The sequence below is a fragment of the Phacochoerus africanus genome, chromosome 4 (assembly GCF_016906955.1).
Source record: "Phacochoerus africanus isolate WHEZ1 chromosome 4, ROS_Pafr_v1, whole genome shotgun sequence".
NCBI classification, from domain to species: Eukaryota; Metazoa; Chordata; class Mammalia; order Artiodactyla; family Suidae; genus Phacochoerus; species Phacochoerus africanus.
This window is the reverse complement of record NC_062547.1, coordinates 10,987,145-11,002,801: the sequence shown is the minus strand read 5'-3', so window position 1 is coordinate 11,002,801 and position 15,657 is coordinate 10,987,145. Positions and strand designations below refer to the sequence as shown.

At 41.5% G+C, this 15,657-nt stretch overlaps 1 protein-coding gene across 1 annotated transcript; it reads left to right on the top strand.

Moving 5' to 3' along the window:
• The first annotated feature begins 258 nt into the window (after nt 1-258).
• LOC125124144 (membrane-spanning 4-domains subfamily A member 12-like) lies at nt 259-15,424 on the top strand. Its single transcript, XM_047774298.1, has 6 exons — nt 259-303; nt 3,351-3,494; nt 5,822-5,878; nt 12,511-12,630; nt 13,998-14,118; nt 15,390-15,424. Exons 1-6 carry the CDS (start codon nt 259-261, stop codon nt 15,422-15,424), a joined length of 522 nt encoding a protein of 173 aa, XP_047630254.1.
• The last annotated feature ends 233 nt before the right edge of the window (nt 15,425-15,657 follow it).

Sequence of the window (15,657 nt, the reverse complement as noted above, 5' to 3'; positions counted from 1 at the left end):
TAGAGACTATGATGGAAGGGTCAAATCCAGGAAGTACCTCTTGGTAATTTTTAACAGGAAGTCATTAGCCGTGTAGCAGAGAATAACATCAGGGAATGGATGCAAAAAGCTTCTCTCAAGGAAAGTAGTAGAAAGCCACAGGCTGCAATATTAAATGGCTTATCTCAAAAGTAATTATTATTATTTTTTTCTCTATATTTCTCTACAGAAAAGGAGTCCATTTATTCTCTGTAATTTCTATACCATATCTTAATCAAAATGGCAAGAAGATATCCTTTAAGAAAGGAGGCCAGAGCATTAGGGGTAAGGACTGAGGGCTACTTGGGTAAATAAATGACAAATGTTGCATCTTCCTAACATAAAAGGAAAGAGACATTGACCACATCTACAGTGAGCACCCCCTAAGGAAGGAAAGTTGACAAAAGTGTTCTGAGGTGGTGCTAATCAGGCTGGAGCTCATTGGACACAAATCATGGATCCACAAACCATTTCTAAATAGTTCAGTGTCATCACAACCTACCTAGTGTTCTAGCAAATATACTCTGAGATTGCTTATAAATCTCCTAAGCAATGAGAAGGTCCATTTTTCTGCCTTTTTTGGTAAACAGTTTGACATAAGCTTATAGATCATAAATGTGGTGGTCCAGGAATGGGCCCCAAGCCCAGAAGGGGCTACAGACAGTGGGCCTCTGTAGCCTGTGGTCATTTGATAAAACCAAGCTTTCAGCATGCTCCCCATATATTCAGCTCACGGAGGTCATAATCTGTACCAATGTTCTCCCTCTCGCCTCTCCTCAACCTTAGAATGCTACATCCTTTGGTATTAGCCACCAGTGTTTATAGGGGCTTGAAGCACATTATTTTTTTTTGTCTTTTTGCTATTTCTTGGGCCGCTCCCACGGCATATGGAGGTTCCCAGGCTAGGGGTCCAATCGGAGCTGTAGCCACCGGCCTACGCCAGAGCCACAGCAACGCGGGATCCGAGCTGCGTCTGCAACCTACACCACAGCTCATGGCAACGCCGGATCGATAACCCACTGAGCAAGGGCAGGGATCGAACCCGCAACCTCATGGTTCTTAGTCGGATTCGTTAACCACTGCGCCACGACGGGAACTCCTTAAAGCACATTTTGATGCAAGATTAAAATTTGTACTAGGAAAATGCCCAACATATCAAGTCTATGATTATCTTCAGCTGATTGGTACCTACTTGTCCCACTTGCAGAATGCAGGGCACACCTTAATGCAGCAAAGCCTCATACAGAGCAGAGTTGGGGGCTGGCGGTTTCTCTGCCCCACCCCTCATCACCATGGTGTTTTAGGCCTGGATTGCTTGTTCCTGATCTCATTATCTGGCCAGGAGGGTGCTGATGGCAATGTGCAAGAAGGTGTAGTCCTGCCAGTGGCCGCCCCCTGACCTACCAGTAAGACCCATTACCTTAAGAGAGTAAAGGTTTATTATCTTCTATTAGTTCCTCCTCCCACTAAATTATCCTGGGTCCTTCGCTGAACTGAGGGTAAGTCAGTGGATTCATAGCTGAAACTGAAGCATGTGGCATCAATGGACAAGTCCATCTGATCAAAGCCCAAATTGTCACCTGCCACATGGCAGGAAGATTTCACCAATTAATGCATGATTGTGTGTTGCCTTAGGGTCAAGGTAGTCTTTTTTTTTTTTTTTTTTTTAGGGCTGCACTTGCAGCATATGGAAGTCCCCAGGCTAGAGGGTCGAATCAGAGCTGTAGTTGCCAGCCTGCACCACAGCCACAGCAACACCAGATCCGAGCCATGTCTACAACCGACATTGCAGCTCACAGCAATGCAGATCCCTGACCCAGTGAGAGGGCCAGGGAATGAACCCACATCCCTGTGAATACTAGTCGGATTCGTTTCTACTATGCCACAACAGGAACTCCTGGTCAAGGTAATATTTAAGGGAGAGGAGTATCATCACCGGATACCACTTCTTGACTTTCTATGGTAGTTAATCTAATGTGGGCCACAGGGTGCTCAGATATTTTGGGTGTTTCTGTGAGGGTGTTTGGGCAATGGGATTAACAAATCAGTGAACTTTGAGTAAGATTGATCACCTCCCATAATTCGAGTAGGCCTCACCCCATCAGTTGAAGGCCTGACTAGAACAAAAGAGTGACCTTCCCCACCTGCTCCAGGGACTGCAGGCACCTCATCATTAATATGTGAATATGGCTGTACACCAGCAGGAAAATAAGCCCAGGCTCCTGAGAGTTACAGAAAACCAGGAGTCGGAGTTCTATTGTGGCTCAGCGGTAATGAACCTAACTAGTATCCATGTGGATGCGGGTTCGATCCCTGGCCTCACACAGTGGATTGAGGATCCATTGTTGCCGTGAGCTGTGGTGTAGTTCTGGCATTGCTGTGGCTGTGGTGTAGGCCAGCAGCTGTAGCTCTCTAGCTTGAGAACTTCCATATGCCGAGGGTGTTTAGCCCTAAAAAACAACAACAACAAAAAAAAAAACAGGAGTTATCAGAGAGCATTCCTTGTGAACAAAGCCTAGGGATCTGTGCCAGTCTGTAGTTACAAAGGTCAGCACAGGGTGTGGGAGTGGATAGAGCAAAGGGAAACCCACATCCAAATCCCAGACAAGAGAGGATGAGAGAAAGGAGGCAGGCCCAAAAGTAACAAGGGAGGTGGCCTCATAGAACCAATCCCAGGAAGGAGGCAGGTGTCAAGGTAGAGCCTGAGACATCCCCAGAGCCAACAGGTCTCCTTTTTGTGTGTCCTCCTGAACCACACAAATAGAGCTCTGGCTTTTAGTTAACTAGAACCAACTAGAAAATTAAATATTAATTTTGGAGTTTCCTTTGTGGCTCAGCAGTTAACAAACCCGACTAGGATCCATGAGGTTGCAGGTTTGATCCCTGGCCTCTCTCAGTGAGTTAAAGATACAGTGTTGCCCTGAGCTATGGTGTATGTCACAGGCACAGCTCAGATCTGATGTTGCTGTGGCTGTGGCATAGCCTGGCAGCTGTAGCTCCAATTCGACCCCTAGCCTAGAAACTTGCATATGCCTTGGGTGCGGCCCTAAAAAGCAAAAAAAAAAAAAAAAAAATTATTAATGATCTCTGAAGATTCCTCTAAGACAAAAACAAATACTCCCTTTTTAATTACATATGGAGACCCCCCCACCACCCCATTGTGGCCCCCTTTTCCTTATACACCTTGGTTCCTCCCTGACACATAATTCTTTCATCACTGCTCCAAAAACACCAGGGTAAGCTGGACATGCCATGACATTTGAGTCGCTCGAATTGTATTTGTCTGTGATAAACTTGATTTAAGTAATGATGATGGCTCTCTCTTCTCACAGGCTGTGCAGATAATTCTTGCCTTGATTCACTGTGCCCTGGGGATTCTCTGTGATCGTTTGTTTCTCAAAGAGGAGAATATACAAAATACTGGTTTTATACCTGTGTTGGTTATACTCGGGTACATATTTTGGTCCTCACTGTTTGTGAGTAAACCACGGTATATTTTACTTCATTTTTTTCTCATGTATCAAGTGACTTATATTGAGATTGAGCAATGAACTAAAGATACAGTCTCTTGGAGTTCTCCTGTGGCACAGCAAGTTAAGGACCTGGTGTTGTCACTGCAGCGGCTCAGGTTGCTGCTCTGACACAGGTTCAAACCCTGGCACAGGAATTTCCACATGCTGGGGTGTGGCCAAAAAAAAAAAAAAGAAAAGAAAAGACCCAATCTCTGACCTAAAGAATTCATTTTCCTGTGGAAACAGCCTTAATGAAATGGAGGGTAGGATGGGGTTGGAGAGCATATACTTAGGAAAAGCCTTTTATTTTTGCTGCATGTTTGATAAAGGAAGAGGATGGGGCATGCATGCATAAAAGATATTAAAAGAATATGCTTGAAGAATAATGAAGGAAGTGGCTGTTTGGATAACTATGAGACTTTTCTTTGGCAGAGTAAAAATTCAAAGGCCTGAGTTTAATGATTTGTAGTAATTTTTAGAGAGGTCACATAGGAAAGAGAAAGGAAGAGGCATGGAATAGAGGGGGAATTAAACAGGTTTCAAAAGTGGATGTTTTGGGGAGTTCCCACTGTGGCTCAGTGGGTTATGAACCTGACTAGTATCCATTTCGATGTGGGTTCAATCCCTGGCCTTGCTCAGTGGGTTAAGGATCCCATTTTGCCATGAACTGTGGTATAGGTCACAGACATAGCTTGGATCAGGTATTGCTGTGGCTGTGGTGTAGGCCAGCAGCTGCAGCTCCAATTCGACACCTAGCCTGGGAACTTCCATATGCAATGGATGTGGCCCTAAAAAGCAAAAAAAAAAAAAAGTGGATGTAAGGAAGGATGTTTTAATAATTCCATAGGCATAGGGGCCAAGGTCCCCACCAGAGAGACATGCCCAGTTAATTAAGAGCCACCGTATTCAGAGAAGCCCAAAGCCATGGCCTCCTATAAGCTATGTTTAGCTCATAGTTACAACCAGTCCAGAAGCAATTTATCAGTCAGGGGTCATTTTATTCACAAGTGATGTGGCCTAGTAACACAAATGAATATTCCGATTATATCAAGTTTCCAACTGAACGGAGCTAGAAAGTTGACCCAAGGCCAGATGTCTCCTTAGAGGAGAATGGATTTTATTAACGCTTTACCAACTTTTTTGCACTCTTCAACCAAAAACAGGGCTTTTGAAGTGAGGATCTGAATGTACCCAGCCCTGTACTTTGTGAAAAGGACTCTGAAACACATGTCTAGGGTAATTTTACCTTGAGAAGGGCCTGGTAAAAGTGCTCTGGATGAGAGATGTTTCCTCAGAGGCTCTCCTTTAGCGCTGGTCCTCAAAGGGAGGCCATTTGCCAACACTGAGAACTTTCTGGAAAGGGCCAAATTTCATAAAGAGAAATGCTCTAAACTGAAAGGATATAGTGAATCACTCAACACAAGGCATCTAGAAAGGATCTTAGGCCCAAGATGTAGAAAAGAAGTAGAAATTAGCCACAAATAGTAATTATTTAGTTTCATATCTACTGTGCATTTGGCATCATCCAAAAACGTTTCTGGTCCATTTTATAGAATTGCCACAGCAACCCCATGAGATAGCTCTTATTGATTCCAATTTGACAAATGAGGAAACCAAGATTTAGAAAGCATAAGTCACTTCTACAGAGTAAAAGCCTAAGTCATCTTTTGTTAGTGCTGTGAGCAGATGGAAAGTAGGTATAAGATATGCCACTGAAGAGGGGGGGGATTCATGATATACTAGAAACAACAGTCCTTGGAACATGATATGTAGAAGTCAACCTCTAACTCTTCAGAGCAGATGCTTTCTGAAACTATTTTCTATTGAAGAGATCTTTTTTTCTAGGGCATGACGGGGGAATTGTTGTCACAAATGAGAGCCACCCTACTGGCCACCAGAGGTTGCTTTCTAATAATTAAGGTCATGAGCTTAGTAAATGAAAATCAAGACAAGTGAAGCATCCATTTTACAAGGAAGCATTGTTTGTCATAAAATCTTTGTGAGATCCCTCAGCCCCATCACCCACACAAAAGTTTCTTTAATGACCAGAGGCTTTAAAATATCTTTTTATCTTTATAACAGATGAGTATAAATAGTAACTCCATTTCTTAGAAAGTCTTCTACTGGTCACCAAAGAACTGAAACATGTAGTAAAACTGCCTTCTTCAAATTTAATGATACATTAGATCTCAAGGATGCTACTGGCATTAGGAAAAGTATGTTTAGGGGTCCATCAACAGGAAAGGGTGTTTACAAATGCCTGTTTCTACCCCCCCCCCCCCCCCCCCCAGTTCATCATCTCAGGATCTGTCACCATGGGAGCCCAGAAGAAACCCATACGGTATAAGGTATGTTGGAATGTTTGGAGCAAAAATGCCAAATGTAAAAGGATTGCCTGGCACAAACTGAGAAGAAATTACTGATTCTGAGCCAACTTTTCTGGGGGGGAAATACTTTTCCAAATGTTTGGATAGGAAAAAAAAAAAAAAAGACTTGTTTTCTAAGAATGCACTCCAGGGCATCTTTTCTTGAACTGGTGTTGAGGAGGGTGCAGTGTGAGGAGTGGGCTGTATAAGGTGTCGTATGTGGGGGTCTTGAAGGGATAGATCATTTCAAGCTATGTAGAGGGGTATATATAAAACCAAACACAGCTCTGACCTGGGAGTGAAAGCGGTGGGAAGGGCATAAGACAAAATGATGTTTGAAAAGAGAATTGCCTTCAGCAAACCCAGGTCTAGAGAATAATATTAGAAAACAGATCAGATGCCATTAAAATACATCCAACAAAGGATAGTCACTTTCTCCTGTAGAGCCTCCTCTACTGTGGGTTAGCATCACAGGTCTGGCGGTGGATTGTCAAATTGGCTGTCTGAACTTGGGGAGATAACTTGACCCCGTGCTTCACTCTCCTCATCTGAAAAAAATAAAAAGTGACCTACCTCCTAGGATTGTTGTGAGGATTAAATGGGTAAATAAGCATAAAGGACAGTTATAAACAGCATGTAAATGTGACCCAGATGTGATCTGATGTTGTTTTCCCCAGGAGAAATAAGTACAGTTGACCTCAAAGCCCATGAAGACCCCTTGTGATTTTGCAAATCCCTGGAACTGACGTTCTCATCATTCAGTTTCTATATTTGCTTATAACAGTCCCAGTTTTTCCTCATAACATCCAAGAAAAGAGGTGTAGGTCACTTTGGGTCGTTGACTGATTTACACAAGAACTTACCACAAATGTTTGGTGTTTTACTGGAGGAATGATGAGAAAGGGTTGTGACTGTAATTTCCAAGTCTAGCCATCATCTGGCTCCTCTTGTAATTCTCCCCCCAACCCCCAGTATCACTCTGCTGTCTCTCCTCCATTTGCCCTCTTCTCACTTACCCCAAGGAGCAAAGTAAACTCCTTTGCTCATGCACGGTCGTTCTCTTTCCTTCTCTAGAAGCATTTGACATCACTCTTCACAGAAACACAAAGGTTCATCTGTCCCAGGGATGCTTGTCCAGGAATTTTTCCAAACCCATGTGGCTCAATTCCATAAGAGGAAATTGATTATAATTATTTATCAAGTCATGAAAATGTGCTTTGGAAAAATTATTCTATTGGCAGCATAAAATTTTATTATCCTTAAGTACCATAATGTATCTAATGTACCTAAATTTCAATAATCCAATTTGAAAAAGGCTTCTTGAGTGTTAGGGGTGTTCTGGGTATGTGTTCTGTTCTAGGATACATCAGTAAACAAAAATTTATTGCCTCTGTGGAAATTATATTGTAATAAAGAGATAAAAACCATAAACATAACCAAAAAAAAAACCCCATAAACATGACAGATAAACAGTATAGTGTTAGAAGGTGACAGCTACAATGAAGAAAAAAAAAATCTAAGAGGGCTACCACTGGGAGGCTGTGTGTTTCAGCAAAATGATCCAAATAAATCTTGTTGAGAAGCTGGCATTTGAGCAAAGCTTGAGGGAGAAAGTTAGCCGAGTAGATTGGAGGGAACAGCATTCCCACCAAGGGGATCAGCCATTGCAAAAGCCATAAAGTGAGAGTATACCTGGCATGTTCTGGCAAGGAGGCCAGTGTGGCTGTAACTCAGGGAAAGGAGATGAGGTCAGTGTTCGATGGAGAACAAGAGCATGGAGGACCTGTTGAGCCATTTTTGCCCTGAGGAAAATAGAAAGACATTGGAGTATTTTGAGGTGTAACATGATGAGGTATGTGTTTTAACAGGATCATTCTGACTGAAATTCTCTGATAGTTGCCTGGAAGGCAGGGACAAGGTGAGAAGCAGGGAGTCCAATTAGTTTTACCTAACTGTTAGTCAGGTTAAAAAGTGGTAGTGGTTTGGACTAGGGTGGATGAACTGGAGGGAATAAGAAGTGCTTGAGTTCTGGGTATATTTAAAGGTAGTGCCAACCAGGTTTCATAATGTGTGTGAGGTGCAAGAAAAAAAAGAGGAGTCAGGAATTTAAATAAGGTCTTAAGGACCGACTTGGGAATATTAGACATGAAGATGATATTTAATGCAATGAGATTGTCAAGATCTCCAATGGAGAGATGCTGTGGCAATGAAGAAAAGAGAAAATGCTAGCTAGTACACCCTAGCATACTCCAATAGGAAGACTAAGAAGAAGACAAGAAGAAAACTATTTAGGTTGAAAATGCCTTGGTTTAAAATCATGACCTAGAAGGGAGTTCCTGTCATGACTCAGTGCTAACAAATCCGACTAGGAACCATGAGGTTTCAGGTTCAATCCCTGGCCTTGCTCAGTGGGTTAAGGATCCTGCATTGCCTTGAGCTGTGGTGTAGGTCACAGACGAAGCTCGGATCCCGCCTTGCTGTGGCTTGGGCGAAGGCCGGTGGCTACAGCTCCGATTAGACCCCTGGCCCTAGAAAAGGCAAAAAGACAAAAAAAAAAAAAAAAGAAAGTCCTAGAGTACAGTGTTATTTATCTTTTATTCATCTGTATGTTTTCAAATTAAAGCAGAAAATAAATTTAGGGTATATGTCTTCTGCATTAACATTTTAGAAATCAGAAGTTCCCATCGTTGCTCAGTGGTATTCACGAGGATGCAGGTTCTATCCCTGGCCCTGCTCTGTGTGTTAAGGATCCGGTGTTGACGTGAGCTGTGGTGCAGGTTGCAGATGTGGCTCGGATCCCAAGTTGCTGTGGCTGTGGTGTAGGCCAGCAGCTACAGCTCCAATTCAACCCCTAGCCTGGGAGCCTCCATATACTGCAGATATGGCCCTAAAAAGGAAAAAAAAATTAGAAATTATTTTTTAAAAATAATAGAAATTAGATGGCCCCCTTATCTGTGTGCAAATATTTGATGCCAGCAACTTTTCTTTTCTGAAAACATGTCTATTTTTATGTTAACCTAGAAAAATGTTAAATCACCTAAGTAAATATTTACTCTCTTAATCAATTTTGATTTTTTATGTGTACAATGCAATGATATTTAGTATATTCAAAAATATCTGTAACTATCACCACAGTCAATTTTGGAATATTTCAATATCTTAAAAAGCAACTATTTAGCTATCACCCTCCATACCACAATCCCCCATTCTCCCCAGCCCTGGAGAAACCACTAATCTATTTTCTATCTCCATAGATGTGCCTATTCTAGACATTTCATAAGAAAGGAATCATATAATATGTAATTTTTCATGAACAACTTATTTTATTTAGAATCATGTTTTCAAGGGTCATCCATATCATAGCATATATCAGTACTTCATCTTCTCTATGCCTAAATAATATTCCATTATCCAGCTTTACTACATTTTGTTTATCCATTCATCCATTGATAGATATTTGGGTTGATTCTGTCTTTGGGTTTTATGAATAATGCTGCATAATTTGTGCATAGTTTTTTTTCCATCACGTCCATGGCATGCAGAAGTTCCTGGGCCAGGTATCAAACCCACACTGCTACAGTCACAATACCAGCTCCTTAACCTGGTGAGCCACCTGCTGAACTTTGTGTACAATTTTTTATTTAAACATATATTTTCAATTCTTTGGGGGGATGTATATAACTAGGCGTAGAATTGCTGAATCATATGGTAACTCTTCAACCTTTGAAGAATGACAGACCATTTTTCCAAAACGACTGTGCCATTTTATATTCCCACCTGCAGTGTATGAGGGCTCCTAGTTCTCCTTATCCTCACCAACACTTGTTATTATCTGACCTTTGGCTGTAGCCATCCTAGTGGATTTGAAGTGGGGTTTCTTTGTAGTATGTCTATGCATGTCTCTGATGATGAATGATGTCAATCATCTTTCCTGTGCTCATTGGCCATTTGTGTACATTCTTTAGAGAAATGTCTGTTCAAGTCTTTTGCCTATTTATTTATTGTCTTTTGAGGGTGCACCTGCAGCATATGGAGATTCCCAGTCTAGGGGTCTAATCGGAGCTGTTGCCACAGCCACAGCGACACCAGATCCGAGCCGCGTCTGTGACCTACACCACAACTCATGGCAACGCCAGATCCTTAACCCACTGAGTGAAGTCAGGGATCGAACTTGCAATCTCATGGTCCCTAGGTGGATTCATTTCTGCTGCTCCATGATGGGAACTCCTTTTGCCCATTTCAATTGGTTATTTGCCTTTTTATTACTCAGTTATAGGAGTTTTTATATTTTCTATATGTAAGTCCTAATCAGGTATTTGATTTGCAAGTATCTTCCCCATTCTGTGGATTGTGTTTTCACTTTTGAAAGCGTGTCCGTCGAAGCATAGAAGCTTTAATTTTGTTGAAGCTCAATTTTCTATTTCTCTTTTGATGCTTTTGCTGTCACATTTATGAATTCATTGCCAAAGAGTTCCCATCATGGCTCAGAGGTAAAGAACCTGACCAAGATCCATGAGGATTTGGGTTCAGTTGTTGCTGTGAGATGCAGTATAGTTTGCAGAGGAGGCTTAGGTATTGCATTGCTGTGGCTGTGGCTCCAATTTAACCCCTAGCCTGGAAACTTCCATATGCCATGGGTGTGGCCCTAAAAAGCAAAAAACAACAAGAACAACAACAGCAAAAACTTTCTATACATGATTCTGGTTCATAAGCCTCTCTGACCTCATAAATGGCCAGTATAAGAATACATTTTCTGGAGCATGCCACAGCCTAGATTTTTGCTAAGGAAGAGTCCTTCTAGATGATACTCTCAGCTGAGTAGCTCTACATACCCATAAAGATAAAACTGGAAAAGTCCTTGGCATAGAAACCAGATTCCTCATAATCTATCCCCACCCACTTCTCTAGCCACATTTTATCCAACTCCCCTTCGGTCCAAGTTTCAGCCACACCAAATGCCAGGAGTTTTCCTGAAGGCCTGCTTTCCCATGCTTCTGAACTTGTGTGTACATGGTTCTCTTTCCCATGATCCGCTTTCTTAATTTTATCCACCACTGTGAACTGCATCTGGCTATCTCAAGGTAAAACAGGAAATATCGAGAAGCTGCCAGTTTCACACCATCTACAGGAGGTGAAGGACCAGGCTTAGAAAATAAACAGGATCTGGGGAAATTCCAGAGAACCAGCAACAGGGAGCGTTGAAGTCCAATAGCTGTCTTCTAGCAAAAAGGAGTATCCTGTCAGTTGTTAGTGTCACTCATCTGGCACCCAAGGCCCCCATTGCCTTGCATAACATCACAGCGTCTCTCATAGGAATGAATTCCATTCTTTTGCTCATCTTTTTTTTTTGTCTTTTGTCCTTTTAGGGCCACACCCATGGCATATGGAGGTTCCCAGGCTAGGGGTCTAATCAGAGCTGTAGCCCCTGGCCTATGCCAGAGCCACAGCAACAAGGGATCCAAGCCATGTCTGCGACCTACACCACAGCTCACAGCAACTCTGGATCCTCAACCCACTGAGCAACAGCAACCAGGGATCGAACCCACAACCTCATAATTCCTAGTCAGATTCATTAACCACTGAGCCATGACGGGAACTCCCTTTTGTTCATCTTTAAGTTACTTGCTCAAGGTTTACAATCCTTAGGAGGAGAATTTCATGGGCCATGGCCTGACCTTGGTTCTTAGAAATTGAAGAGAGGAAGGACCTTCATCTGACGCTCGTAGAAGTTTGGTAAACATCTTTCATAATGACTAAACCAATGAGAAGAGCTCTCAGAGTAGGAAAGGGGCTGCCTGCTGGGCAACCAAAACTTATTATGTCTACTTCAGTCCTTTACTCAACTGGCATCAAAGCACATCCTTCTTTCCATTACTTTTTTTTTTTAATCTTTACAATGTAACTATCTTCACACACACACACACACACACACACACACACACATAAAAAATACATGTAACTATCTCCACAGGTATATACAAAATACATGCAGTGCCTTCGTAAAGGGCCACAGCCTCTCTCCTCAGTGCCATTCAAAAGAGTCTGGATGCTCTCTTGGGAGAGGTTGGGAAGCATGGAAAAGTTTTAAGTAGTAAAGTGACATTACTGAAAGAGAAATGACACTGACAGACCCTAGACTTGAAGCTCATCCATTTCATGACATTTATTGATTTCATTAAATGAAATTGTTTGTTTGTCATATTGTCTCCCCCACTGGATTGTAAGATTCTCCAGTTGAAGTCTGAGTTTTTAATCCCTAGCACAATATTTAGCCTGTTGTAAGCACTATATAATTATTTGTTTTTTGTTTTTTGTTTTTGTTTTGGGGGGTTTTTTTAGGGCTACACCCATGGCATATAGAATTTCCCAGGTTATGGGTCCTATATGTTATTTGTTGAATGAATATACAAATAACTCATCTGAAAAAGAAAATGTTTTTACTAATTAGGTTCTGGACAAATTTAAGGCAGAGTCTGATATCAATCACTGTAAAATTTCAGAAAATAAGATTAAAAATTTCAACTTGAATGTTCTGGCCAATACTACAGACTGCTTGCTTCATCAGAATCTTGTTTATGCTGGCCCTGACCAGTTTCTTTGTACGTCTTTTCCAGCTTATTTCTGCCATTGTTATGAACATCCTGAGTGCCTGCTTTTCTGCAATTGGAGCACTTATATTATTGATTGCATGTTTCACTTATAGCTCAGAAAAGGATGAATATGTTTGGTCACATGTAAGTACCAAGTTTAATAATAACTGATCAAAATTTTAGAGATAGGTGAAAAAGCTGTGGTGAATGATGTAGGTTGCGATGTGCAAGGTATGGAAAGGACAACAAGTTGTCAAACATCTTTGGCAGAGAACTGTAAAAACAAAGTGTATTTCCTCCAAATTTTTGCCAAGGAAATATTTTTTAAAAAAATCAGTTTTCTTCCAAAATTTGGAAGCATTAGAAACCTCGGAGAAAGGGGAACACCTGAGGCTCCCAGAGCTATAAGAGACAGGAAAGAGTCCTCCCCTACAGGCTTTGCAGGAATATTGTCTGGCCAACACAGTCCTTTTGGACTTTTACCCTCCAGGACTGTGAGACAATACACTTCATTTGTGTTAAGGCCCCTTGTTGTGATACTTGTTCACAGCAGCCGTAGGAAACCAGTAGAGGAAGCCAGTGACTAGCCATCCACTCTTCTCCTCTCATGTTCAGAACCAACAGAGCCAAGACACAAGAATCAATTAGATGGAGAAAGAACTATCCACTTTATCGTTGATTATATGGTTGGAGAATGAGTTTTAAATCTTTGGCCAGATGTGCCTACTGACCTACTGATACCTCCCTTCATGAACTAAACTCAACCTGCTAGTTACAGGTAGACCACAGGCCTCCATACACTGGCCCTAGACGAGGACCAGATGTTGAGAAAAAGAATGTGTACACATAAACACAAATCACTCTGGAAAGAAAAAAGAGAGAGAGAACCCAGAAGGAGCTGAGTTCCTTCTCTCAAAAATCACCAGATAAATCCCTGCTTCTCACATGGGGAATTGTAAGTGAACAGCATTGAAAAGCACCAAAACCCAATCTTTACCTATTTCTAAGAGAGGAGAAACTCCTACTTGGGGCCATGGTAGAAATGATGAAAGAGAGGGAGAATGGTTCCACCTAAGACATGTGATAATGTTCATGATATAAAAGAAAACATGAAATCACACAGACATTGATGGAAAAACATAAAACCCAGATCATGTGGACATTCTCACCAAAAGAGAGAGTATAAGAGATAAAAAGATGGGTGTCCAGTATGGTACCTGACACTATAGGCCATCCTCTTCTTTTCAGTCTACTTTTCATGTGTAAAATAGAAATAAAAGCATCCAACTTATAGGGTTGCTTCTAGAATTAGAGAGTTTAACATAATGCGTGATACACATGGAAATCTTAAATTTCAAACATATTTTGGTGTTACGAAAAATCCCCCACAAAAATCAGTTGTGTGAGACTGATAGGATGAATGATATTTACACTTTTTCCTAAATGTTCTTCTTATACAGTTTCTAAATGTTTAATTAACATGAGGAATATTTCTTTTCTTTTTAATTCAGTTAGCTGGTAGTATGATTTTACAGTATTTACTCTTCAGTGCCATCACAGAACTGATCACTGTCTCCATAACTCTCTCCTGGATTGTGAAAGCATTATACCATCCAGAAACCAGTGAAGAGAGTAAGTAATTTTGTTTCTGGCTGACAGGTCACGATAAAGCAGCTTCTGTCAAGAACCTTCTCTGAGGGACTAAAGTTTAGCTAGAATTGAGGAATAAAAGTGTTGCTTCTAAACTGTGGTCAAGGGCAGCTAAAAATATGCTAAAATGTCTCTTGCTTCATACTGTGCAAAATTGAAGTCAACCAGCTTGTCTTAGGCAAAGTTCTGTGGGAGAATGCTGTTTTTCAGACTTGCATATCCAAGGAGGTTAATAGAAGAAACAGATAGACTGAAGTGGTTTCATAGGTCATACCATGAAGTAATATAGGGACACTGAATTCCATAGACTCTTAGATTCAAATTCAGTTATGAAATCTTGGTTTCCCAAGTTTGAGATCTTCAAAAGCCTTCAGAAAATGAAGATTTAGAGGACACTTAAGAGACTACTTCTGGAATAAAAGAATAAAGATACCTAAAAATCCATTCTTTGATAAAAATAAATGAAGTTGTCAAAATCAACTTTTTCAGAACTCTGGAAATTAGTCAAAACTTACAATAATCCAGAGTTCCCATCGTGGCTCAGTGGGTAATGAACCTGACTAGTATCCATGAGGATGTGGGTTTGATCCCTGGCCTCGCTCAGTGGGTTAAGGATCCAGCAGTGCCATGAGATATGGTGTAGGTCACAGACATGGCTCAGATCTGGCATTGCTGTGGCTGTGGCATAGGCTGGAAGCTACAGCTCTGATTGGACCCCTAGCCTGGGAACATCCATATGCTGTGGGTGTGGCCCTAAAAAGACAAAAAAAATTTTGCAATAATCCAAAAGCACTTTTTCATGAAAACTGGCTGAATCTTGGTAAGAAGAGTGAGTTTTGTGGTGTTGTAATTTGCCCTATTTCCATCCTCCTGGTCCCATCTCCATGGTAGCTTTTTTTTTTTTTTTTTTTTGGCCATGCCCACAGCATGTGGTAGTTCTCAGGCCAGGGATTGAACCCCACAGCAGCGACCTGAGCTACTGCAGGCTCCTTAACCTCTAGGCTACCAGGGAACTCCTCCATGGTAGTTTTTACATGAAAAAAACTTAAAAGTACAGTACCTGTGGAAAACAGCAACCTAATAACCGCAAAAGCCAGGCAATGGAACTGGTGTTCCCCAAAAACCCCTATTCTCAGAGAATTGTTATTGACTTGTTTGGCAGCTCCCTGGAAATCCCTACTGGCAAGGCTTTTCTTAATCTGACCTCAGTCAAAGCTCAGTCACTGTGAACAGCTTTTTCCCTGATATTCTAGAACTGTCAGTGGCGTTTAACATCATGTCTGCCTAAATCGAGAATGACAGTTGAGAAAAACAAAAGGGTGACAAAAAAAAAACTTAATGGAAAAAACTGAGGAGTGCGATGCCCATAGGGAACTTTGAAACTATGATAATACATGGAAATAATAAAGGCCATGTGCATAAGCAGGGATGTATATATGCAAGGAAAAACTTGAGAATGCCTTCATCTCCCACCTGTGGCTGATCTGCAGCTATCTGCAAGCAGGAAGCGGTGGCTAAAGC